The sequence below is a fragment of the Natrix helvetica genome, assembly GCF_964273705.1.
Source record: "Natrix helvetica genome assembly, chromosome: 6".
NCBI classification, from domain to species: Eukaryota; Metazoa; Chordata; class Lepidosauria; order Squamata; family Natricidae; genus Natrix; species Natrix helvetica.
The window spans coordinates 2,317,116-2,342,209 of record NC_138553.1 but is presented as its reverse complement, the minus strand read 5'-3'; the positions used below and the strand labels follow the sequence as shown (position 1 = coordinate 2,342,209).

Below are 25,094 nucleotides of genomic sequence, written 5' to 3'. Positions count from 1 at the left end.
CTGTTTTCCATTTTACCTGCTGACCTTGCAATAAGAAGAAATGGCTAGAGCAGCCAGGGTGCTTGTAATGAAGTCACTCGGCTCTTAAGTTCAGTCTCCCTGGGGAGGTTTGTAGATACCCAACCCTTTTAAGACGGGAGTAATCATGGCAACTTTAAGACTTGTGGACTTCAACTCCCAGAATTCCTCAGCCAGCTTTGCTGGCTGAGGAATTCTGGGAGTTGAAGTCCACAAGTCTTAAAAGTTGCCATGGTTGGAGAGACCCCTGCTTTAGGATATTGCAAGTTAGGTACCTAACTGGCCATTAAAAGCCGCCTGTTTCTTCACCTTGTTAGACCACTGGACCACTATTCATCTATAAACCTTCTTTCTTTTTGTCCCAATCAGCTAGCTTCCACTTCCTTCTCCAGGATCACCTTTTGTGGGCCATCTTCTTAAAACTCCCCCCCCCCTCCAGCCTCACTTGCTTCCAAAATGCTAGCAAAAAATGGCACCAATCAGACAGACAAGAAATGTCTTAACAGCTTTTCAATATTCACGTTTGGGGATTCTTGTACAGAGATACTTAAACCTTTTTTGCCTGGAAGCTGATAGGATACAGAATCCCTGAACATTTAATACGAAAATTCAAAAACCTTCTTTTTTAAATTTAAAAAAACCTGTGGATAACCTACAACACAACAAAAAAGCCTGTTTGGCATTGGGATGAAGACCAGAAGAAAAACCAGGCATAAGCAGGGAAGGGGTTGCAATAGCGATGAGGCAGACACAAACCAGCAGCCTGGTCTGCGTTGTGCGCAGAAGGAATGCTATGCAGGCGATACAACACGGGTCAAAAGCAGGTGCAGCGAAGGAGTACAAGCCTCCCGTTTTCTCACTAGGAAAGTGCAAATCGAATGACCCAAGTAGCAGGCGGTGCACCATGCCAAAAATGGAGGAGTGTGAGCAAGGCAGGGGCCTCAAAAGTGTTAAGTTGGGCGCCACCACCATCGCCCTTGGATGTCTCGGCAGTTGCGCTGATATTGTGACACCCTACAACCTGTGTGGTTCCCTGGGGCCTCTCTCTGAATCGGCTAAGGCTCTGCAGTCTTATGGCCAATCGATATGGAGAATGATGCTTGACGCATCAAGTGGACTTTGCAAGAGCCGTGAGGGCCCATTTTGGCAAGCTTTGAGGCAGCTTTGCAAGGCCTAAGAAGGATCTTCTGGACTGGACAATTCCCCACACGACGTACCCCTGAAGGGCATGAAACCTCTAGCTGTGCTCTGCCCAAGATCAGTTATCCAAGGTTCTCCTGCAGATGAGAGTTCGGATTTGACATTTTAGGCCCCCAAATGACAAGGCGACAGTCATCCAAGCAGCATCCTCAACCGGCCAACCTCCCGTCCGGGAGAAAATTTTGTAGGGCCAAATGAAGCCCTCCCCCCACCCCCTCCGTGTATGGAAGCCATCTTTAAAATCTCATCTTTGGGCAAGGGGGACCCTATTTAGAGCTAGACGGGGGTGCAGTGGGTACTTCTGCTGATGGGAGTTGCACACACAACCTCATTTCTTTACGCTGTCACAGTCGTTAATGAAGGCCAGACCTCTAGTGTGGCCGCCAAGCCACAGCCTAGCAAGGGGGGAATGTGGCTTCCGCTCAAGCCAAGATCTGGCCAGGACCAGTGCCCAAAGGACAGAGATCCCTACTGCAGAATCCTCTTGACAATTCCCCAGAGGGTTCAGGATCGCTCTCGGAAAGTTTGGTCTGGCTCAAGGCTGCAATGGAGCCCACCTCTTCCGTCTGGCTACCTGAGAAAAGAGGGTGGCCAGGGACTCCCTCCCTCCCTAGGATGCTCAATGAAAACTTGCCGACAAGCTTCCGCACGTAATCCTGGTTTCCTGGGAAACCATGGTTGAAAGAAATGGCGTCCCATCAGCCCTGCGGCTCCCAAGGGTGATCGGTGCAAAACCCCACCCGGCCAGTCCCTGAAGCCGGCCCATGGTACGTGCACCGAGTTATGACAATGTGTGGGCAAGACGCTCGAGGCCGCCTGAGATGCAGAACATCGTCTGCAGGAAGGTGTTGCACGGCATCTTGGGCGATGGGCGCGGAGGCCGCTGCTCATGCACGGGATCCAGAGCCGGTAGCAGTGGAGGTTTTCCGCGGTAAACACCACGCTGGTAGCTCAATGCAATGTTTACTTGGTCAGGATAGCAAGTGCCACGGCAAACCCAAGAGAATTCGCCAAAGGTCCTCCTGCCCCTGACGGGACCTCCGTCTTGCCCCGCAGCCCGCCTACTTCTTCTTCTTGCCTTTCTTCTTCAGAGAGCCTGGCCACGTGAAGCCCCGGAACTCCAGGCAGGCGGCGGCATTGTGGGCGATGTAGTAGAGGTTGAGCATGGCGGCTGGGCTCAGAATATCCACCTCTACGGCGGCCTTCTTGGATTTCTTGCCACCCTTGGCTTTGCCTTTCCCTGAGCCCTTCCCTTTGCTCTTGCCTCCCTGGGGGGGGGGAAATGGGGGGGGGACAAAAAGCACACACAAAACCCACCATTTTTGGGGGCCACTCTGAGGGTGCATTTCCTCAGGGGCCTGATAATGGAGAGCCACTTTGCTGCGGTGGTCAAGGAGTTGGCTTAGAAACCAGGAGACGGGGAGTTCTAGAGCTGCCTTAGCCATGAAAGCCAGCTAGGTGACTTTGGGCCAATCACACATGGGGGTGAATTCTAGGCCCACCTTACTGCAGGCATCAAACACAACTGAGTGACTTTGGGCCAATTGCCAGGAGACGGTGAGTTCTAGTCCCACTTTAGGCATGAAAGCCGGCTGGGTGACTTTGGGCCAGTCCCTCTCAACCCATCCCACCTCACAGGGTTGTTTTGGGTTAAATAGGATGGAAGTATCACGGGTGCTCACTGCCTCAAGTTACTTCTAAAGTAATAAAGGCCAGATCACAATGGAATAAATCAAAATGCAGAAATGCCACTTAACAATCGTGGCAAGAAAGGTCATAAAACAGGGCAAAACTCTCTTAACCATCTCGCTTAGGAACAGAAATTTTTGGGCTCAAAAATAAGCGGAGGATTCCCTGCATGCTGGGCTCCCTCCCTCCCTCCCTCTGCAGCCAGAAAGGGCAAATGTAATCTACCTGTTGCACAGGTGAGGCAAGGGGAAGGTATACATTACCATCCTATCATCCTTTTATGCAGGTGAGCTGATGAGCATCATGTCCCCTTTCAGAACCAGATCCCTGGATCGGATTCCAAACTCAGTTTATCTGTGGCATTAAGGAAAAATAAACGAACAAAATAAAATGCAGGTTAAGCCTTTTACGTTGGTCAAAAATAACAGTATAAAACTCTCTGCAATACGTTTGTGCACCCAGCACAAAATCAGTTCCTTTCCACATAATGACGGGCAGTTGATCAAATCTTGATTGTGCTCAATAAAGCACAATTATTGTGTCACACCATCACCCCTTGTGGTCTTCCCATAAGTCAAGTCAATGAGGATACCAGCCACTACCTGACGTTGTGCTTAATGACGGCACATGATTCCTTAACAACTACAGCCTGAACTGTCCTCGTACACTGAAGATCGCATTTAATTTCATTGTACAAGGTGCAATGACAATAAAGTAAACTGAACTAAAAGGCCAGCACGAGAAGGGGAGCACACAAACAATCATTTCAAAAGCGAAATAATATAAAATACACAAAAGTTTTAAAAAAACCAGAGCATTTGAAAAGCCTAAAATAGGGGTATGACCACAACTGAGCCTACATTTCCATTGCTAAGTGAAACAGTTGTGAGTTTTGTCTGGTTTTATCAGCCTTGCACACCGCTGTTAAGCAGAGTCTTGCGCTTATTAAGTTAGCAACACGGAGGTGAAGTGAACTTCCCCACTTTGTCGGGAGGTCGCAAAAGGGGATCACTGCAATGGCCATTAAGTGTGAGAAATGGCTCTTAAATCCTTTTTTTTCCCCCATTGTAACTTTGAACGGTCGCTAAATAAACTTGTAAGCTGAGGACTACCTGAACGCAAATGGACACTCTCAACCACTTGGAGAGCGCTGTACAGCACAATGAAGCAGTATATAAGTCTAAAATGCTATTGCTAGTAATCCAAAAGGATCCCGGAAGTGGTGAGATTTCTGCTCCCGTAATTATTGTTAAATTGGAGCAGGAATTTTGTCCCTCCTCGCATTTTTACTGTCTTGTTCCTGTTTTATTTTTTTCCTCCTAAATATTTCAAGAGGAGACCCAGTTTGACTTACTGCTTGAGGCAGAAACTGGGAGAGGTGAGTTCGAGTCCTACCCTAGGCCTGAAAGTCAAATCTCTCAGCCAAACCTACTTCAAGGGGTGGTTGTGGTGGGGAAAATGGGAAGACAGAGTATTAAAGGCAGAGGAAGCGGAGGAGGGAGGGAAGGAAGGGGGAAAAGGGGGAGGGAGGGAAGGAAAAATTGGAAAGGAGGGAAGGAAAAAAAAGGAAAAGAGTGAAGGATGGAAACGAGGAAAGGAAGGAAAGAAAATTGGAAAGGAGGGAAGGAAAAGACGAAGGAAATGAGTGAAGGAAGGGAGCAAGAGGAAAGGAAGGAAAAGGGAGAGAAGGAAGGAAAGTTGGAAAGGGAGGAAAAGACAAAAGGAAGGAAATGAGTGAAGGAAGGGAACAAGAGGAAAGGAAAGGAGGAAGAAAAATTGGAAAGGAGGGAAGGAACAGAGGAAAGTCAGGAAATAGGGAGTGAAGGAAATAAATGAATGGAAGGAAGGAAAAGAGGGCGGTAAAGAAGGAAAATTTGGAAAGGAAATAGAGTGAAGGAAGCAAAAGAGGGAAAGAAGGAAAGGAAGGGGAAAAAAAGGAAGGAAATAGAGAGTGAAGGAAGAAAACAAGAGGAAAGAAAGGAGGGAAGGAAACAAGGGAGGAAAAGAGGGAGAGAGGGAAAGAAGCATCCATGGAAATCCAGCTGCCTGCATTCAGAAGACCCTCTGGGCCCTCTTAAGCCCTGACTGAGGGGCTTCCCCGGAGGACCCACCGCCCGCCTGACCCTCTTCGGGGAAAGCGGCTGAGGAAGAAGACCCGGGCCCACTGGCCTCCCCACTTGCCCCCCCCCCGCTTCGCCCTCTGACTCCTAACCTGCCCGGCGCCGCCACCAGGAGCCCGCGGGCCCCGTCCCCACGTGCTGCGCGAGACACGCGTCTCTCCCGAAGCGCCGCAACCGCCGTAACGACCGCCCTCGGTGGGCGGGTCTTCTGGCGAGGGGGCGGGCTTCGGAGGCGTCTGTTTGTCCCGCGGCTGCCCCGGTTGCCATGGGGAAAGGGGCGGGTCCGACTCTCAGTAGCTAGGCAACGAGCCGGAGGGCGGAGGGAAAGAGAAGACCTGCGCCTGCGCAGTCAAAATATTTGTGTGGTTTTTTTTTTAACCAAGTGGGCCCAAGCCTGGCCTGGTGAAGATTTATGGACTTCAACTCCCAGAATTCCCTGGCTTTCTGTTTGTATCTAAGTTTATATACAACCACCCAGATTAACATACCTACCAACACTGACAGGGCAAGTTGTGTGTGTTGTGTATGTACATCCTCACACACATACGTATATAAAGAGCACACCCCGCTCCCTTCTAGCCCTGATAATGTAACCTAGTTTGGTCATGAAACGTCTGGGAGAAAACAACCAAGCTCAGAGAGCACCCAGGACGCTGCAGTTCAACCCTGAATTACAAACAAAATTACGACAATTGAGCTCAAAATTTCTGCTGCTAAGTGAAGTCCGTTGCGTAGTGAATGGTGTACCCCATGGGTGTCCAAACTTGGCAACTTTAAGACTTGTGGACTTCAACTCCCAGAATTCCCCAGCCAGCTGGCTGGGGAATTCTGGGAGTTGAAGTCCACAAGTCTTAAAGTTGCCAAGTTTGGACACCCCTGATGGACCCCATTTTATGATCTTTCTTGCCAGTTGTGAAGTGAATGACTGCAGTTGTTAAGCAAGTTCTTAAGTGAATCTGGCTTCTCCATTCTGACCTTGCTTGTCAGAAAATATGGCAAAAGGAGATTGCGTGACTCAGGGACACAGCAACCGTCATAAACACGAGTCAGCTGCAAAGCGGCTGAATTTTGGTCACGTGACATTAGAGATGCTGCAAGGGTCATAAGTGCGAAAAACAGCCATAAGTCACTTTTTCCAGTGGTTGTAACTTCAAACAGTCACTAAATGAGCTGTTGTAAGTCGAGAATTACCTGTATTCTCCTTTATCAGTTTCCTTCCTTTCTGTGTGATATTTCAGGAATTCGCATGCTGGCTCATGATGGGGCAGTCAGAAGTGGACATATCCTATGCATAAAGATGGAGACTAAATCTTCTTAGCCTTTTCTTCTCAAAAAATAATAATTGCAAATCCCCTACACTGCTCAGCAGTAATTTTTTTAAAACAATTTTTTAAAAAAATGCTGCCACAGAGGTGGCTTGATAAACACATGATCCTATCTCCTAAATATAGTAATTTTCCCAGAGGGTAATGGCTTTTTAAAGATAAGGTTGTCCTTATTTCATTAAAAACCACATTTACAGACAGGCTGGGCAATGAAGGAGGTTTGTCTGATCTCATAATCTGAATTTCAATATGGTTTAGCTGCCTTGTGCAGAGACAGGTTGTGCCATCTGGCACATTAATTTTATAGCTTTTAAAAAAACATGTTAAGGCAGAAGGGGAAAAGAAGAATTTGAGGATGGATGGATGGAAGGAAGGAAAGAAAAATTAATTTCTTCATTTATTTTTACTAAAAAATGCACTTGTACTACAGTTACTCTTGAAGTTATTGCTTTACAGTATAATACATCCCTGTTTTAATCCATTTAATTTCACAGTACATTAAATCAACATTTCAAACTTGTCCGGAAAGCTTTTCCTGTAGTTTCAAATGCTCTCTCACTGTTACGGTGAAAATTCTGGTTTTCTGGGTGTGTGTAACAAACATTTGAATATCATTAAATAATCTAAAGACTAAAACAGTTTTAAGAATTAGATTTTTATTCTTCCTTACACCTTGTGCTTAGGATAATAACACACGCTTTGTTAAAAAATAATTTGGGAATGCAATACGAAATCCACATTTTCACTCTGCGGGAATAAAAGAATAACCGAGGGATTTGAATGCGTTCCCGATAAGCCACTCTCAACACAATTATTGTGCGGTGCCACAGAGCAAATATTTTCGCATGCCACTACAATTTTTAAAATCACATATTTTGCGTTTCCCGAACAAGGTAAGGGCAGCTCCTCGAACGCCTGCTCCAAAATAGGATTTTATTTTTGTCTTTATGCAGACACTTCCCCAGAATGGATAAAGTGCACATCTGGCTTTCGGTGAACTGGGAAATTTTAAGGCCACGTATTTACCGGGTTGCTAAATATATTCATCACTGCATCTGCTTCCTTCTTTAGGTAGGATGTTACATATATGATTGTCTTTTTTGTGTGTGTGCCTGGAAAATGCAGCCTGGAAAATACGTCCAGCTTTTGGACAAAAATGCCATTTTCAGAATGAAAAAAGTAAAATCTTCTTATTTGTATTGTAAAGAGAAATTGGTGCCATGTTACTAAGGCTGCCGATAAAAGTGTGTCACGCACATTAGCCATACATTCAAGCATGTCAGAATACAAGCGTGTTTAACTTTCGTCTTGTAAACCAAGCTTTGCTTAGCCTCATACCTCTCTGCTCCTTCTTGCTACCCGTGTTCGTGGCATAAACACACACACACACACACACACACACACACACACAAAGCATGAAGCAGTTCATGTGAGAACCCCTGTTATCGCCGCCGGGAGAGCAGGTTTAGGGACGTGCAAAATATCCTCGAAGCGTGAAGACGCAAGCAACGGGCCTGGCATGCTTCAAACATTGTCACATCGCAGGAATAAAAGAGAGAACATGTGTATGGAGGGATCTGAATGCATTCCTGAAAAGCCACTATTAACACAATTATTGTGCGGTGCCCTTTAGTAAATATTTTGCATGCCGCTACAATTTTTAAAATCATGTGCGTTTTCTTTTTCAAACCAGGTAAGAGCTGAACGTTGGATGAATTTTTGATTTGAAAATGCATCAAACCTTCTGCAAACATCAGTTTAATGCAGCGTTGCAGCGCTTGGGAAAAAAATATTGGAATATATGCCCGGGGAACCGTGAATAAAAAAGGTGGAAGAAAACTGCACAGTGCTTTTACATATTTTTGGTATATAATTTGCATATCTCCAATATATTTTTATGTATCAGAGACACGCAAATGTCCCCTAATTCATCCTTACATCCTGAAAAATTATTCTCTGAATACCGTTTTCTAGTTAGAGATTATTGGTGGTTATGAAATACAACTAGGGGGTATTTTGCTGAAATGTTTGATGGAATCAGCAATAACTGTAATGAGAAAAATGACTTAGGATGCCACCTGGCTTACAGGTATATGTTTGCCCAGGTATCTTACTCATAGAAAATATTTATAATAGCAACCAAAATCTTGGAGAGATATGATGCACAGCAGGGGTGTCCAATCTTGGCCACTTTAAGACTTGTGGACTTCAAATCCCAGAATTCCCCAGCCAGAATCTTCCTCCCAGAATTCCCCACCTAGCTTGGGAATTCTGGGAATTGAAGTCCACAGATCTTAAAGTCAAGGTTGCACACCAGCGCTGGACAGAATCCCCTTCATTCAAAACCACCATTATAAGATATTTAAATATGTATCATGTAATCTGGATCAGGGAAAATGACGGAAATAATAATAATAATAATAATAATAATAATAATAATAATAATAATAATAATAATAATTAATAATAATAATAATAATAATAATAATAATAATAATAATAATAATAATAATAATAATAATAATAATAATAATAATAATAATAATAATAATAATAATAAACTTATCTTTGCTTACAGACCCATAACGTTGAGGGGAAAGGAGGAGATCCTTGGAAAGGTAAAATAATTCTTTTTTTACAACTTCTAGCAGGTAATCCCCTGTGGAAATATGTCCACAAAGAAAAAAAAAAGCCTTCCTCTCCCCCCCCCAAACGTAGCACTTGTTGGCCAAAGCACCGAGTTCGAATCCCGTTCCCCCCATCACTGGTAGCACAGCAGTTCTTCCCAGTGAATGGGCTGGGAAAATACTTCTCTCTCGAGCCAGAGTTCGTACGAGTAGCGGAAATCTTCGGGCAGTTCGAATGGCTGTCCCAGAACGCTCTGGAGGCAGTTGTCGACCGGAGAAAATTCAGCATCCCGGATCTGGTCGTATCTCCGGCTATTAAAGGACTCAATGTGGGCTCGTAAACTGCATTCTTCGGCTTGGAAGTCCCAAGGACGAGCATCGATATCTAGGGGCCAAAAACACACAGGGGGGAAAGTGAGGCAGGATTTCGTGGTCTACAGAGTGACCACTGGGTCTGAGAACCTGGGAGTCACAGGAGTGGAAGGATAGCAGGGCTGGCTTCGCGGTTAAGGTGCCAGGAGAGGGTGAGTTCTAGTACTGCCTTGGGCATGAAAACCAGCGAGTGACTTTGGGCCAATCACCAGGAGATGGTGAGTTCTAGTCTTGCCTCAGGCATTAAAGTCAGCTGGGTGAATTTGGTCCAATCACCAGGAGACGGTGAATTCTAGTTCTAGTTTTCCTTGTTTTCACCTACGCTCTCCGAACCAAGTATTTAGAAAGAACGTAGACTACTAGAGGTAATCCTTGATTTATGACCACAAGGAGACCTTATATACCGTTTCAGACAAATGGCTGTCCAACATCTTCTTAAAGACTTCCAGTGTTGGGGCATTCACAACTTCTGGAGGCAACTTCTGTTCCACTGATTAATTGTTCTCACTGTCAGGAAGTTTCTCTTTAGTTCTAAGTTGTTTCTCTCCTTGATTAGTTTCCACCCATTGCTTCTTGTTCTGCCCTCAGGTGCCTTGGAGAATCCTTCCTTCCTTCCTTCCTTCCTCCCTCCCTTCCATAGAATAGAATAGAATAGAATAGAATAGAATAGAATAACAGAGTTGGAAGGGATCTTGGAGGTCTTCTAGTCCAACCCCCTGCTTAGGCAGGATATCCTACTTGTTCTCACTGTCAAGAAATTTCTCCTTAGTTCTAAGTTGCTTCTCTCCTTGATGTGTTTCCACTCATTGCTTCTTCTCCTGCCTTCAGGTGCTTTGGAGAATCCTTCCTTCCTTTCTTCCTTCCATCCATCCATCCATCCATCCATCCATCCATCCATCCATCCATCCATCCATCCATCCATAGAATAGAGAATTGGAAGGGACCTTAGAGGTCTTCTAGTCCAACCTATCCTGCTGCTTAGGCAGGAAACCCCATACCGTTTCAGACAAATGGCTATCCAACATCTTCTTAAAGACTTCCAGTGTTGGGGCATTCACAACTTCTGTTCCACTGATTAATTGATCTAACTGTCAGGAAATTCCTCCTCAGTTCTAAGTTGCTTCTCTCCTTGATTAGTTTCCACCCATTGCTTCTTGTTCTGCCTTCAGGTGCCTTGGAGAATAGTTTGACTCCCTCTTCTTTGTGGCAACCCCTGAGATATCCGAAGACTGCTCTCATGTCTCCCCTAGTCCTTCTTTCTATTAAACTAGACATACCCAGTTCCTGCAACCGTTTCTTCGTCTGCTTGGGTCAACCGGAGTTGAGCTACAGTCCGGATTTACTGGGGGGGAGGGGAGGGAGAAGGGGGGGCTTGTGTAACACTGACCGTTGCCGTACGCCCAGTCGTCATTCATGCGGTGACGGACCTTCTGGTAGATGGCCGACATGGTTTTCATGTTGCTCTTCCTCCACTGGCGCCCGAGATACTTGGTCTGGATCTTCAGCAGCTTCAGGACGTACAGCTGCATCATGGCTTGTTTCACCTTCAGAGCCCGTTTCAGGATTGGAGCAGACTTGAAGACAACAAGCATCTGCCCAGAAACCAGGAAGGGAGAGATGCAATCAAGCCGGTTTCAATAAAGGAATATTTGTAGCTCAGGGTTGACAGGAGGAGGGCTCCTTAGTGCTCTCCTGTTTTCTTGCAGACATTCCATGACCCAACTAGGGAACATCATCAATGCTAGAAGGATTTGTGGGGAGGAGGGGGAGGAGGAGGAGGAAGAAAAAGACTGTGGGGTCCTTGTTGCTCTCTGAGCTTGGTGGTTTTCTTGCAGACATTTTATGACCCAACTAGATAACATTATCCGTGCTGCAAGGGAGGAGGATTTGTGGGAGGGGGGAGGGAAAGAGGAAAAGGAACATGGAATGAAGGAGAGGAAGAAAGGAAGAGGACTGTGGGGTCCTTGGTTCTCTCTGAGCTTGGTGGTTTTCTTGCAGACGTTTCATGACCCAACTAGGGAACATCATCAGTGCTAGAATGGAAGGGGGGTTGTGGAGTGAGGGGGGGAGGGGAGAAGGAGAAAGAGAAGGGCAGCAGCAGCAGCAGCAAGAGGAGGAGGAGGACTTTGGGGTCCTTAGTGCTCTGTGAGCTTGCTTGTATTCTTGCAGACGTTTCATGACCCAACTAGGGAACATCATCAGTGCTAGCAGTTTGCTCTCAGCTTATGTTCTATTATATTAGAATATATTATATTAGAATATAAACTGACAGCAAGCGGCACTGGTTTGAATCATGAAACGTCTGCAAAAAAAACAAGCAAACCCCACAATCATTGCCGTCCTCCTCCTTATGCAAACTCCACTCGCTCGCTCCCAGCACTGATGATGTTACCTAGCTGGGTCATGAAAGCTTAGAGAGCACCAAGGACCCCACAGTTGCCTTGTTCTTCCTTCCTCCTCCTCCTCCTCCACCTCTGCAAACCTCTCTCTCTTCTAGCATTGATGATGTTACCTAGTTCGGTCATGAAACGTCTGCAAAAAAACCAAGCTCAGAGAGCACCAAGGACTCCTTCTTCTTCTTCTTCTTCTTCTTCTTCTTCTTCTTCTTCTTCTTCTTCTTCTTCTTCTTCTTCTTCTTCTTCTTCTTCTTCTTCTTCTTCTTCTTCTTCTTCTTCTTCTTCTTCTCCTCCTCCTCCTCCTCCTCCTCCTCCTCCTCCTCCTCCTCCTTCTTCTCCTTCCTCCTCCCCCCCCCCTCCATATAAATAAATAAATAAGTGCCTACGTCTCCTGACCTACCATTGTCCTTGAATGTTTCCACTTAGTCAGTTTGTTGAGAATCCTCAGAAGGTTGATGCAGGAGAAGAGATTTCTCCAGCAAAACTGGTTGTTGTCTCCCGTCTCCTTCGGCCAAGGGGAAAAAATGACAAATTGCAGCACTCCACTGGAACAGTTCCACCCTGCCCCCCATCCCAACTAACCAACGGGGCTGGACTAGAAGACCTCCAAGGTCTCATCCAGCTCTATGCTGATTAACCATCCCCACCAATGCGCAGGAGGTGATAAATAACGGTGACTTACGAGACTTTCAGCATTGAGTTCCGGTAACTCATGGACAGTGCTGGTGGGGTAATCCAAGGCAGAAACACTACAGGGAAATCAAAGAGGAGAGAGAGAGAGAGAGATGGGAGAAAGAAGAGGTGAGAGAGAGAGGAGAGAGAGAGGTGGAGAAGGAGAAGAAGAAGAGGAGGACGAGGAACAAAGAAGGAGAGGTTGAGGAAGGAAGAAGGAAGAAGAGGAAAACAGGAGGAGAAAGAGGAGGAAAAAGAAAGAAGGAAGAAGGAGGAGAAAGAGAAGAAGAGGAGGAACAGAAAAAAGAAGGGAGAAGAAGAAGAAGAGGAAGAAAGGAGGAGAAGAGGAGGAAGAAGAAAGAAGGAAGGAGGAGAAGAAGAAGAGGAAGAAAGGAGGAGAGGTAGAGAAAGAGGAAGAAAGAAGGAAGGAGAAGAGGAAGAAGAAAGAAGGAAGGAAGAAGGAAGAGGAGAAAGAGAAGAAGGGAAACAGAAAAAAGAAAGAAGACGGAGAAGAAGAAGAGGGAGAAAGGAGGAGAAGAGGAGGAGGAAGAAGAAGAAGATAAAACAAGGCTTCAGTTGAAGGTCTGAAATGGCCTGGGGGGTTGGGGGGGTGGCAGACACGGGGCGACTGCAGCCGGCACCTGTTTTTGGCGGTGATGTAGGACAGGATATTCTGGTTGAAGAACTTCAGGATCAGCGGGATGCAGTTGGCGAAGACCAGGTGCTGGGCGACATACTCAAACTGGAGGAGAAGGGAAGGGGAAAGAGAGTTACGGAGAGAAGGGATTTCCATGAGGGGGATTTTGTGTAGCTCTGGGTTGAACTGGGGGGCCCTGGGGGCTCTCTGAGCGGGGTTGCTTTCTTGCAGATGTTGCAGGGCCCAACTAGAGAACATAATCAGTACTGGAAGGAAGGAAGGGGGGGAGGAAGAGAAAGGAGGAGGAATAAAAGGAAGGGAGGAAAGAGAGGAAGGCAGTGGGGGGGGGGGCGGAAGCGAAGGGAAAGGGAGAGAAGGAAGGAAGGAAGGAGGGAGACAGGGAAGGGGAAGGGAGGGAGGAAAGAAGGAGGGAAGGAAGGGAGGGAGGGAGGGAGGGAGAGAGGAAGGAAGGAAGGAAGGAAGGAAGGAAGGAAGGAAGGAAGGAGAGAAGGTAGAACTTGTCGGTGTCAGCTGCCTTGTGACTCACTAGATTGCAGTAATCCTCAATTTATGACCACAATTGAGCCCAAAACTTATGTTGCTAAGGGAGACACTTGTGAAGTGAATTTTGACCCATTGTACGACTTTTCTTGCCACATTTGTTAAGTGAATCACTGCGGCTGTTCAGTTAGTAACACGGTTGTTAAGTGAATCTGATTTCCCCATGGACTTTGTTGGTCAGAAGGTTGCAAAAGGGGATTACCTGACCCCAGGATATTGCAACGGTCGTAAATACGAACCAGTTGCTAAGCAGCTGAATTTTGATCATGTGACCTTGCAATGGTCGTAAGTGTGAAAAAAGTCCCTTTTTTCAGGGCTGCTGTAATTTTGAAGAGTAAAATGAACTGCTGCGGAGTGGTGCGGTGGCCTAGTGGTGGAGCTCTCCCCTCACAATCGGGAGGCTGTGAGTTCGATCCTAGGTAGAGGCAGATAATTTCTCTCTCTGGACACAATGAGAATATATCTGCTGAACAAAACTCCGTATTGGCAACAGGGAAGGGCATCTGGCCAGTAAATCCTCTGCTAGCTCCATTCAGTTGCCCAGACTCCACCCTGCAAGGGATTATGGGGTCGTTAAAAGAAGATGACTAAATGAAGTGTTGTAAGTTGAGGACTTTTGTATTATTTATGGGAAAAATATGTTTGATACGTGTCAATTTGGGGTATTTTTGTGCCTCCCAGAACGAATCAATGATAAGTTCCGAGGTAGCGCTATATATATAAAACCTATATCAGGGGTGAAATCCATTTACTTTTGCTACCGGTTTGGTAGCAATGTGACTTCCCCGCGTGCGCAGAGCGTCAAAATGATGTCTGGGCAGGTGGGCGGAGCCTGCTACTGAGCGCGCTTGCAAAGGTAAGTAGAACAGCGAGTGGGGGGGGGGGAATCCACTGTGCCCGCTACCGTTTCGGGCAAACAGCTGGCATCTTCTCTCTTTTTTTTCCCTCTCTTTTTTTTAAAAAAAACATTTTTTTCATTTTAAACACACAAATACAAAGACGTAGACTACATTTATACAACACGCCCGAACGTCCTAGATCGGTACTTATTTTTATATACAATATTTTCCCTCCTAATACCTTATCATTGAGTTTCACCATGTTTAACCCTAAATGGTTTCACTCTCATTTACTTATCTACCTATATTTTGGCTAATTACCTCAGACAAACTTTATCTCTCCTTTATGTATATAACATTTATCCTTTATTTATCATTTTTATCTTTCTTAGGTACTTATTGTTAATCTTTGTTTCTTTCCTCCAGTCACCTGTACTATTTTTCCCATACCAAATAATATTCTGTCTCTTCTTTTCCTTGGATTTCCTTTGTTAATTTGTCCCTCTCAGCACAGCACAGCTGGCATCTTTACTATCAGTTCAGGCAAACGGCTGGCGTCTTTACGACCGATTTAGGAAAACCGGTCCAAACCCCTGGCCGATGCACCATGCGAATAAAATACCCTGAATTCTGGAGGAAACCTCTTTCCTCTTCTCCAAAGATGGGATAATCCTACCTGATAAATGTGGTTCAGCTTAAAATGCTTCAGGAGCAACAACAATAAAGCGGAGACGCTCTTGACAATGATTTCTTTGTGCCGGTTGACATCAATCCCCAGTTTCATACTCTGGAGGACGGTCACCCTGAAATCCAGGAGGGGAAAACAAGATGAAGATTTGTATAGAGTTTGCAGCAATCCAGCCAGCACACAAGTAAATAATTCAGCAGGATTCGTGTAAGGAGGAAACTTTAGAGCAGGGGTGTCCAAACTTGGGAACTTTAAGACTTGTAGACTTCAACTCCGAGAATTCCCTAGCCAGCATAGCATAGCTGGCTGGGGAATTCTGGGAGTTGAAGTCCACAAGTCTTAAAGTTCCCAAGTTTGGACACCCCTGCTTTAGAGAGAGAAAATACCCAAGTCCTGCAACCATCCCACCATATCGAACGAGTTCCCTAGCTTCTTCCGGTGTGCCATCCACTTACGGCATTTCCTCCGGCAACACATCTGCCAGGATGTTGATTGAGTCAGTCTTGGCTTTTGAAGTTGGAGCCGCAGCTAACAGGATCTTCAACAGAGCTATCTGAAGCAGGGAAGGAGATTATCAAGGCAAAACTAGACTTTAAAACAGGGGTCTCCAAACAAGGCCATTTAAAGACTTCTGGACTACAACTCCCAGAATTCCTCAGTCAGCCTAACTTGGCCGCTTTAAGATTTCTGGACTCCAACTCCCAGAATTTCTCAGCCAGACTGGGGAATTCAGAAAGCTGAATTGTTTTCACATCTTCCTCTATGGCTGGCTGGGGAATTCTGGGAGTTGAAGTCCACAAGTCTTAAAATAGGCAGCTTTGGAGAACCTCCCTGGAAATCCCTGACCTCCGGTCCTTCCGACGCGCCCTAAAAAGTTGGCTTTTCCAGCAAGCCGGCCTGGCCTGTTAATTTTAACTTATTTTAAATGTATTGTCTTTTAAATTCAGTTTGTTTTTTGGATATGTATTTAATTTTTTTAAACTTTTGGAATGTGTTTTTTTTTAATGTTGTACGCCGCCCTGAGTCCTTTTGGAGAAGGGCGGCATATAAATCCAAACAAACAAACAAACAAACAAATAGCGTAAAGCATATACAAGCTACCAAAACCTTCAAATGAACAGAAGGGGGCTCAGACCAAGGAAAGAGATTTGTACATTGCTGTCTGTGGAACCAGGATTAATTGGTACAGGTAGTTCTCGGTTTACGACGGCACTCGAGCCCAAAATTTCCTTTGTGAGACATTCATTCAGTGAATTTTGCCCCATCTTACGACCTTTCTTGCCACAGTTGTTAAGGGGATCGCTGCAGTGATTAAGTTAGTAACACAGTTGTTAAGTGAATAGTTTTCCCCTTGACTTTGCTGTCAGACGGTCGCAAAAGTGAATCACGTGACCCCCCCCCCCCCTCCAGGGACATGGCAACCGTCATAAATATGAATCAGTTGCCAAACATCCGAATGTAAATCGTTATAAACTATAAGTCAGTTGCCAGGGGGCTGAACTTTCATCCCGTGACAGTGGGGATGGCCACTCTTTTTCACACACATATGACCGTTGCAGCATCCCCATAGTCACATGATCCACATTAGGACGGCTGGCAACCGACTCTTATTTATGACGGGAGTCACACAATCCCCTTTTGCGACCTTCCAACAAAGATACTCCACGAGAAAGCCAGATTTCACTTCCCAACGAGGGCAGGCCAGGGATTCACTTAACAACGGTGGCCAGAAAGGTTGTAAAACAGATCCAAACTCACTTAACAACTACCTCGCTTAATGCCAAGAAAATTCTGGGCTCAATTGGGGCCGTAAGTCAAGAACTACCAGTATTAAGGAAACATAATAATCCTAACTGTGATAGTGGGAACTTCCCACAAACCTCACTTTGTTGTTCTGTCCCAGCTGCCCAAACACGAGGAACCCTCAGAAGTGAACTCAAAGATTCCTTTATTAGGAATGCCGGCAAAAAAGTTTCTCTCTCACCGCAGGCCGACAAGTCCCTCCGGCAGGGAGAGGAACAGTTGTCTGCCCCATCTATTCATCTCCGCCCCCTGCCTTTCATCCCCAGAGCTTTGCTAGCATCAGTGGCTCTTCCGTCCTAAGGACCGGCCCATAGAATTCCACTGCTCTCCTCTCCTCTGCCTTCTGCAAATCCATGCATCAGGCACTGGACCCAGCTGTTCCTCCTCTTCCTCATCAGCCACCTCCAGACCTGGGGGCTGTTGACCCTCCATCTGAGGGCTGATTGACAGCCCAGACTCCACCTCTCTCTCTCTCTGCCAGCTCCATTCCCTCTTCCCCCTCGGAGTTCCCAGGTTGCCCTGATGCTGACCCTGACTGCCAAGCCTCCTCCTCTGATTCGGCTGCTGGAGGGGCTGGGAAGTGGGGGGGGGCACAACAATTGTATTGTGAGGAATTTCCCTTCGCAGAAAGTTGCCTGGATCCCTGCAAGAACTACATATCACCTCGAGGGCAGTGCTGTCTAATGGCTAAAGGATCCAGATATCCAGCCAGAGGTTTAATCACTCCAGCAAATACACATTTTTAATTTTATTCTTAATTTTATTCATCGCTCACACGGTGTGTTTTTAAAATAATCCGTTGCTCTGGTGCTATGCTTTCAGACACATTTTCCAGGTTGCTTCTGTGAATTTTATGTCCTATGCCGCGCGAAATAAATAAATAAAAAAGGTTGCAGATCCAACGCTCACCATGTACTGTGGCAGGTTGCACAGCATGGCCCGATAAAGCATCTCACAAGGTGTCTCCTCGACTTCCTCTTCCCCCTGAAGAGAGAGAACAATCAGAATGGAGCCGGAAGGGGCCTTGGAGGTCTTCTAGTCCAACCCCCTGTTCAAGCAGGAGACGCTATTTCAGACAAATGACAGTCCAGTCTCCAGTGATGAAGCCCATACAACTTCTGGTGGCAAGCTGTTCCACTTGTTAATTGTTCTCACCGTCAGGAATTTTCTCCTTAGTTCCAGGTTGCTTCTCTCCTTGATTAGTTTCCATGCTTTGCTTCTTGTTCTACCCTCAGGTACTTTGGAGAATAGCTTGACTCCCTCTTCTTCCTTTCCTTTCCTTTTCTTCCTCTCCCCTCCCCTCTCCTTGAATAGAATAGAATAGCAGAGTTGGAAGGGACCTTGGAGGTCTTCTAGTCCAACCCCTTGCCTAGGCAGGAAACCCTATACCGTTCCAGACAAATAGCTATCCAACATCTTCCTAAAGACTTCCAGTGTTGGGGCATTCACAACTTCTGGAGGCAACTTCTGTTCCACTGATTAATTGTTCTCACTGTCAGGAAGTTTCTCCTCAGTTCTAAGTTGCTTCTCTCCTTGATTAGTTTCCACCCATTGCTTCTTGTTCTACCCTCAGGTGCCTTGGAGAATAGTTTGACTCCCTCTTCTTTGTGGCAACCCCTGAGATATTGGAAGACTGCTATCCTGTCTCCCCTGGTCCTTCTTTTCATTAAGCTAAACATACCCAGTTCCTGCAACCGTTCTTCATATATTTTAGTCTCCAAGAAGAGAACAGACAGAACAAATTATCACAGCAGAGCAAACAAGAAGATACAGTAGGGCCTTGACTTACAACCATCTGCTTAGTGACCATTTGAAGTGACCTCCAGTTGCTCCTCAGGTTTACAACTGTCGCAGCATCACAATTTCAAATTCAGGCGCTCTGCAACCTCTAACAGTTGCAGTGTCCAGGGGGCACGTGTTCCCCAATTACGACCTTCCTACCGTCCGAGAAGCAAAGGTTCACTTAATGACCAGATGGTTCACTTAACAACTGCAGGGATTCGCTCACCAGCCCTGGCGAGCACGACAGATTGAAGAGCTGCTTTGCTCAGCCATGGGATTCCTGGTCCCATCGATGGTCGTAAGTCGAGGACCGGGAGGGGAAGAAGGCGGAGAATGCATGAGGCAGCCCAGGGAAATACTTACTAAAGAGATGGGACACTTTTCCATTTCTTTCTCGTTCTTGATCTGCACTTCGGCGACCGAGATATATTTGTGCTGAGGAGAAGATGGGAGTAACAGGAATCACACACACACAAAATCAAAATGTCTCGGAGGAAGTTTCCTTAAAATCCAACGACTTTCAACAATTGAAAATATGAGCCAATTTGCTCTATTGGTGAAGGCAACGAGGTAGAAAGTGGGAGAATGGGAGTTCTGACTTAGGCATGAAAGCTGGTTGGGCGACTTTGGGCCAATCATCGGGAGGCGGAGAGTTCTAGTTCTGCCTTAAAGCACGAAAGCCATCTGGGTGACTTTTGGCCAATCACCAGGCGACAGTGAGTTCTAGTCCTCCCTTAGACATGAAAGATGGCTGGGTGACTTTGGGCCAATCATTGGGAGACAGAGAGTTCTAATCCCAACCTAAGTATGAAAGCCTGCTGGGTGACTTTGGGGCAATCACTAGGAGACCGTGAGTTCTAGTCTCGTCTTAGGCACAAAAGCCAGCTATGGGACTGTGGGCCAATCACCGGGAGACTGTGAATTCTATCCCCGCTTTAGGCATGAAAGCCAGCTGGGTGAGTTTAAGCCAATCACTAGGAGATTGTGAGTTCTAGTCCCTCCTTAAGAGATGAAAACCAGCTGATTGTTTTGGCCAAATTTGGAGGCGGAAGGAGTTTAGGTATGTTTGAGCTTGAGTCGTTTATAAGAAATAATGAAGATAGAATATAAATAAAAATATCATAAATGAAATATCCCCAAATGCTCCTACAGAGATCCCAGAATCACCACGTGAGAAAAGCAGGATTCACAGCTAAAGCCAAGTGCTTATTGAAGTATTTCTCAACCCTGGCCCCTTTAAGATGGGTGGACTTCAACTCCCAGAATTCCACAGCTAGCAAGATGGAAGATGAGTAGACTTCAACTCCCAGAATTCCCTACCCAGCATGCTTTAAGATGAGTGGACCCTTAACTCCAATAATTACCCAACCAAAATGCTTTAAGATGGGTGGATTTCAACTCCCAGAATTCCCCAGCCAGCATGCTTTAAGGTGGGAGTTCCATTCCCAGAATTCCCCAGCCAGCATGCTTTAAGATGGGTGGACTTCAAGTCCCAGAATTCCCCATCCGAAACACTTTAAGATGGGTGGACTCCCAGAATTCCCCATCCGAAACACTTTAAGATGGGTGGACTTCAACTCCCAGAATTCCCCATCCCAAACACTTTAAGATGGGTGGACTTCAACTCCCAGAATTCCCCATCCCAAACACTTTAAGATGGGTGGACTACAACTCCCAGAATTCCCCATCCGAAACACTTTAAGATGGGTGGACTTCAACTCCCAGAATTCCCCATCCAAAACACTTTAAGATGGGTGGACTTCAACTCCCAGAATTCCATAGCTGTGGAATTCTGGGAGTTGAAGTCCACCCATCTTAAAGCAAGCAAGCTTGAGAAATCCTGTGGTTTATTGCCAAATATCTGGCTCACCTCTTTGAGAATCTTCACGCTTTCATGGATGGGGCATGGTAAGCCTACTAAGGTCTCCGTGTCTCTGGAAGGATGATCAGGAGGAGGAGGAAAGAAGAAGGAGAGAGCGAGAAAAAAGAGAAATCAAGGACCAAATATATCTTCTCTTCTTCCGGGTTTTGGATCTTGTTCAGATCGACATTTTTCCGCAAGGCTACCTCTGCAGGAATGGTTTGTCCAAACGTCTTTCCTTTCCTCTTTCACCGTCCTGCATTTTACAGGCAGACTCTGGAAAAGGGAACTGGGACCGTATTGTACATATAAATATTTCATATATGCTTAACGTGGAGAGGAGGAGGACGATGGGGGTGTCCTTGGTGCTCCCCGAGCTTGGAGGTTTTCTCGCAGACGTTTTAAAAAAACCACCAAACTCTGAGGGCACCAAGGACCCCACAGTCCTCGTTCTCCTCTCAAGAAACCCCTCTTCCTTCTAGCACTGATGATGTTCCCTAGTTGGGTCATGAAATGTCTGCAAGAAAATCACTAAGCTCAGAGAGCACCCAGGACCACACAGTCCTTCCTCCCTCCCTCCCTCCCTTTTATTCCTTCTCCTTTCTCTTCTTCTCCGCAACCTCCCTCCCTTCTAGCACTGATGATGTGACCTAGTTGGGTCGTGAAACATCTGCAAGGAAACCTCCAAGCTCAGAGAGCATCAAGGACTTCCACAGCCCTTCCTTCCTTCCTTCCCTTCTCCCCTCCCTCCCTCCCCTTTATTCCTTCTCCTTTCTCCTCCTCCTCCTCCTCTCCACAAACCCCACTCCCTTTTAGCACTGATGATGTGACCTAGGTGGGTCATGAAACATGTGCCAAAAAGCCACCAAGCTCAGAGACCACCAGGGACCACCACACACAGATCTCCCTCCCTTCCCTTCCCCCCTCCCTCCCCTTCCCCCCTCCCTCCTTTCCCTTTATTCCTCCTCCTTTCTCCCCCTCCTCACCACAAACCACCACTCCCTCCTAACACTGACGATGTTACCTAGTTGGGTCATGAGACATCTGCAAGAAAACCACCAAGCTCAGAGAGCACCAAGGACTCCTAAAGGCCCAGGATTTTCCCTTTAGCCAGAATGCATTCAACACCCGACACATAAATTAAAGTTTGTACTTAGGAGGTCAACGTTTCCCTCCAAGGGCCCCCCTCTTACTCACTGCCCAAGGGTGAATCCAATGAATTTGTTCCTGCTCATCTCCAGGAAGTGTTCTATGTCTTTCTGTCTGGAAGATACAAAGTGGTTGCGTCATGGACAGCGAAGGCAGAGAGAAGGAGAAGGAAAAGGAGAAGACAGAGAAGGAGGAGGAGGAAGAGGAGAATAGAAGGAGGAGGAGGAGGAGGATGAGAAGAAGTAGAGAGAGAGAGGGAGAGAGAGAGAGACGGGGGAGGGCTACCTGTATTGTAAAATATTATTGTCATTATTATTTTGTATATTATTATAAAAAGAACGAGGTGGAGACACGGCAGCAGACTTCCAATGTTTGAGGGGTTGCCCCAAAGAAGAGGGGGTCAACATGGAACTAAGGAGGAAGCTCCTGACAGTGAGGACAATTAACCAGTGGAACTGCTTGCCACCAGAAGCTTCATCCCTGGAGGCTTTCAAGAAGAGCTTGGACAACCACTTGTCTGAAATTGTTCTCCTGCTTGAGCAGGGGGCTGGACTGGAAGACCTCCAAGGTCCCTTCCAACTCTATTCTGATTCAGAAAGAGCAACCATCTCGTCCTCCTTCCCCTACTGACCATCTGTGTGTGTCCTTCAGGGGTGGGAGGAGACTCAGAGGGACACCATACCTGACTTTGGGGGCCCATGGGAGGCCCTTTGGGGAGGAGACTTTCTCCACCGGTGGGCAGGGAACCGGCACAGCTTGGACGACGGTGACCCTTTCCAAGAGATCCAGCTCGCCTTCCAGCCCACTCTCGAGGTCATCGGCCTCCTCTTCATCGTCCGCGGCCTCCTCGCTCTTGAAGGGGTCGCTCTCGTTGTAAATATCCAGGCTGTTCTGCTTCATCAGAGGCTGCAGCAAAGGAAGCAAGAGACGAACGGAGATGGCAGAAGAAGGACCTTCTCTTCTGGTAGGAGGCCTTCTGCTACGGGACCCCTGGCAACCCTCTACCTGTTCTGACCTGGGAAAGCATAAATTACTATCTTAGTGCCCCCCCACCCCCCAAACCCCCTTTTATTTAGACGGCTGTGAATTATGGTCTTTCACAGCCCGTAATGAGTCCCAAACAGTTTGTGAAGAGTCCAACAGAAGTCTGCCAAAGTCTTTCAGGGGAAGGCTGATAAGCAACCGCCTTTCTCTCCCTTGAAACACTGCCAGAGACCTCATTGCCAATTAGTTTTCCAAGGCCAAACGGAGCACAGAGTCAAACGGAACTTCTCAGAGTTTAAACCGACCAGAACGAACAAAATTGCTTCCAGCAAAGGCTCACATCCATTTGCTCCTCTTTTATGTCTTATGGGAGGGGCCAATCATCTCCAAGCCTTACTCCCGAGTCGCCCTTTTTGTCTTAACTGTTCTTGCCTTCTGGCAGCTCTGCGCATGCCCACACTGGGAACAGGCTCCAGATGTTCTTCTGCCTCGCTGATGTCAGACTCCGGAGGCAGCAAATAACTCCCAGATGGCCCTGGCCCCCTCTCTGCCTCAGACGCAGAGCCCTCCTCAGAGGCTTCGCCAGACTCCAGGACTGGCCCACCTTCCTCCCCAACCTCCGCACTGTCCGAATCTGCTGCCAGCTCCATAGGCCGCCGGAGGACCACAACACTACCAGAAGGACCACCAAGGCATTTTGGGGAGAAGATGACTCACTGAGAAAATTGGAAAGTTGAGGGACGGAGCTCAGACCCATGTCTAAAAGAGGAGGAGCCATCTCACCCCAATGCGATGCGCCCACCCCATCTGTGCCAGCAGAAAGTACAGGGTCTCCTGCCTGAGCAGGGGGGTTGGACTAGAAGACCTCCAAGGTCCCTTCCAACCTGTGAAGTGAGCTGGGCTGACAGAGAGGAACTGGCCCAAAGTCAATCAGCTGGCTTTCAAGCCTAAAGTGGGACTAGAACTCCCCACCTCCTGATAATTGTATATGTCGTATATATGTCTTGGTATATGTTTTGTTATATGTATGTCGATATATTTATTTCCTATGTTTTGTTGTACGCCGCCCCGAGTCCTTCGGGAGAGGGTGCGGCTAAGAAATAAATATTTATTATTATTATTTATTAATTGGTCGTCACCCAGCCGGCTTTCATGCCTAGAACTAGAACTCCTCATCTCCTGGTGATTAGTTCAAAGTCACTCAGTCAGCTTTCATGCCTGGAACTAGAACTCCCATCTCCTGGTGATTGATCCAATCACCCAGATGGCTTTAATGCCTAGAACTAGAACTCCCATCTCCTGGTGATTGGTTCAAAGTCACCCAGTCAGCTTTCATGCCTGGAACTAGAACTCCTCATCTCCTGGTGATTGGTTCAAAGTCACCCAGTCAGCTTTCATGCCTGGAACTACAACTCCCATCTCCTGGTGATTGGTTCAAAGTCGCCCAGTCAGCTTTCATGCCTGGAACTACAACTCCCATCTCCTGGTGATTGGTTCAAAGTCACCCAGTCAGCTTTCATGCCTGGAACTACAACTCCCATCTCCTGGTGATTGGTTCAAAGTCACCCAGTCAGCTTTCATGCCTAGAACTAGAACTCCTCATCTCCTGGTGATTGGTTCAAAGTCGCCCAGTCAGCTTTCATGCCTGGAACTACAACTCCCATCTCCTGGTGATTGGTTCAAAGTCGCCCAGTCAGCTTTCATGCCTGGAACTAGAACTCCCATCTCCTGGTGATTGGTCCAAAGTCACCCAGTCAGCTTTCATGCCTGGAACTACAACTCCCATCTCCTGGTGATTGGTTCAAAGTCACCCAGTCAGCTTTCATGCCTGGAACTACAACTCCCATCTCCTGGTGATTGGTTCAAAGTCACCCAGTCGGCTTTCATGCCTAAGGTGGGACTAGAACTCACCATCTCCTGCTTTCTAGCCTGGTGCTTTAACCACCAGGCCAAACTGCACCTAATGCATGTGGGAAGAACGATAGGGACAAGACTGTCTTGACAGCATAGAAATCCCCCAGCCTGCAAGGGGAGCCCCTTGGAGACGTACTCGATTAAAAACCACACCCATCCCAGCCCAATTTATCTGAAATTTATCGACAGCCAATCGTTCTTGTCCCAGGCCTGCAAAGCAAAGAGGAAGTTGACCCATCAATCAAAACCGCAGAGAGGAAGGGAAGGAAAAGGAGCATTTCCTGCATTCCTGACCCCGGATAAAGCCAAATTCCTCCTACCCTTCGACTCCGGTGTCCCCGTTTCTGCGCCGGCGGCTGCAGCTGTTCGCCCAACTCGGCGGTGTAGGCGGGAGGGGAGGCTGCCCGCATGTTACGCATGACCAGGATGCTGTCTTCGGGCAAGGGGGGCAGCCCCA

At 46.9% G+C, this 25,094-nt stretch overlaps 2 protein-coding genes across 2 annotated transcripts; both read right to left on the bottom strand.

Annotated features, from left to right (window-relative positions):
- Window positions 1-198: 198 nt before the first annotated feature.
- Window positions 199-5,241, bottom strand: SMKR1 (small lysine rich protein 1). Its single transcript, XM_081958427.1, has 3 exons — window positions 5,120-5,241; window positions 3,171-3,261; window positions 199-2,486 (listed from the first exon to the last, which is right to left on the bottom strand). Exons 2-3 carry the CDS (start codon window positions 3,171-3,173, stop codon window positions 2,280-2,282), a joined length of 210 nt encoding a protein of 69 aa, XP_081814553.1. The 5' UTR covers window positions 3,174-3,261; window positions 5,120-5,241; the 3' UTR covers window positions 199-2,279.
- Window positions 5,242-8,869: 3,628 nt separating this feature from the next.
- STRIP2 (striatin interacting protein 2) lies at window positions 8,870-25,088 on the bottom strand. Its single transcript, XM_081958731.1, has 13 exons — window positions 24,958-25,088; window positions 22,422-22,645; window positions 21,788-21,853; window positions 20,600-20,663; window positions 19,093-19,164; window positions 17,857-17,931; window positions 15,600-15,697; window positions 15,133-15,259; window positions 13,061-13,161; window positions 12,430-12,496; window positions 12,148-12,252; window positions 10,739-10,943; window positions 8,870-9,364 (listed from the first exon to the last, which is right to left on the bottom strand). Exons 1-13 carry the CDS (start codon window positions 25,054-25,056, stop codon window positions 9,114-9,116), a joined length of 1,554 nt encoding a protein of 517 aa, XP_081814857.1. The 5' UTR covers window positions 25,057-25,088; the 3' UTR covers window positions 8,870-9,113.
- Window positions 25,089-25,094: the final 6 nt, after the last annotated feature.

Bases quoted from the DNA above. Each gene is read 5' to 3' on its own strand.
- STRIP2 (XM_081958731.1), bottom strand. From the start codon at position 25,056: ATGCGTAACATGCGGGCAGCCTCCCCTCCCGCCTACACCGCCGAGTTG. The intron at 12,497-13,060 runs GTGCCGGCTGCA...ATTTCCCTGTAG, and splicing joins TACATCACCGCCAAAAACAG to TGTTTCTGCCTTGGATTACC. The intron at 12,253-12,429 runs GTAAGTCACCGT...CCTTGGCCGAAG, and splicing joins AACTCAATGCTGAAAGTCTC to GAGACGGGAGACAACAACCA.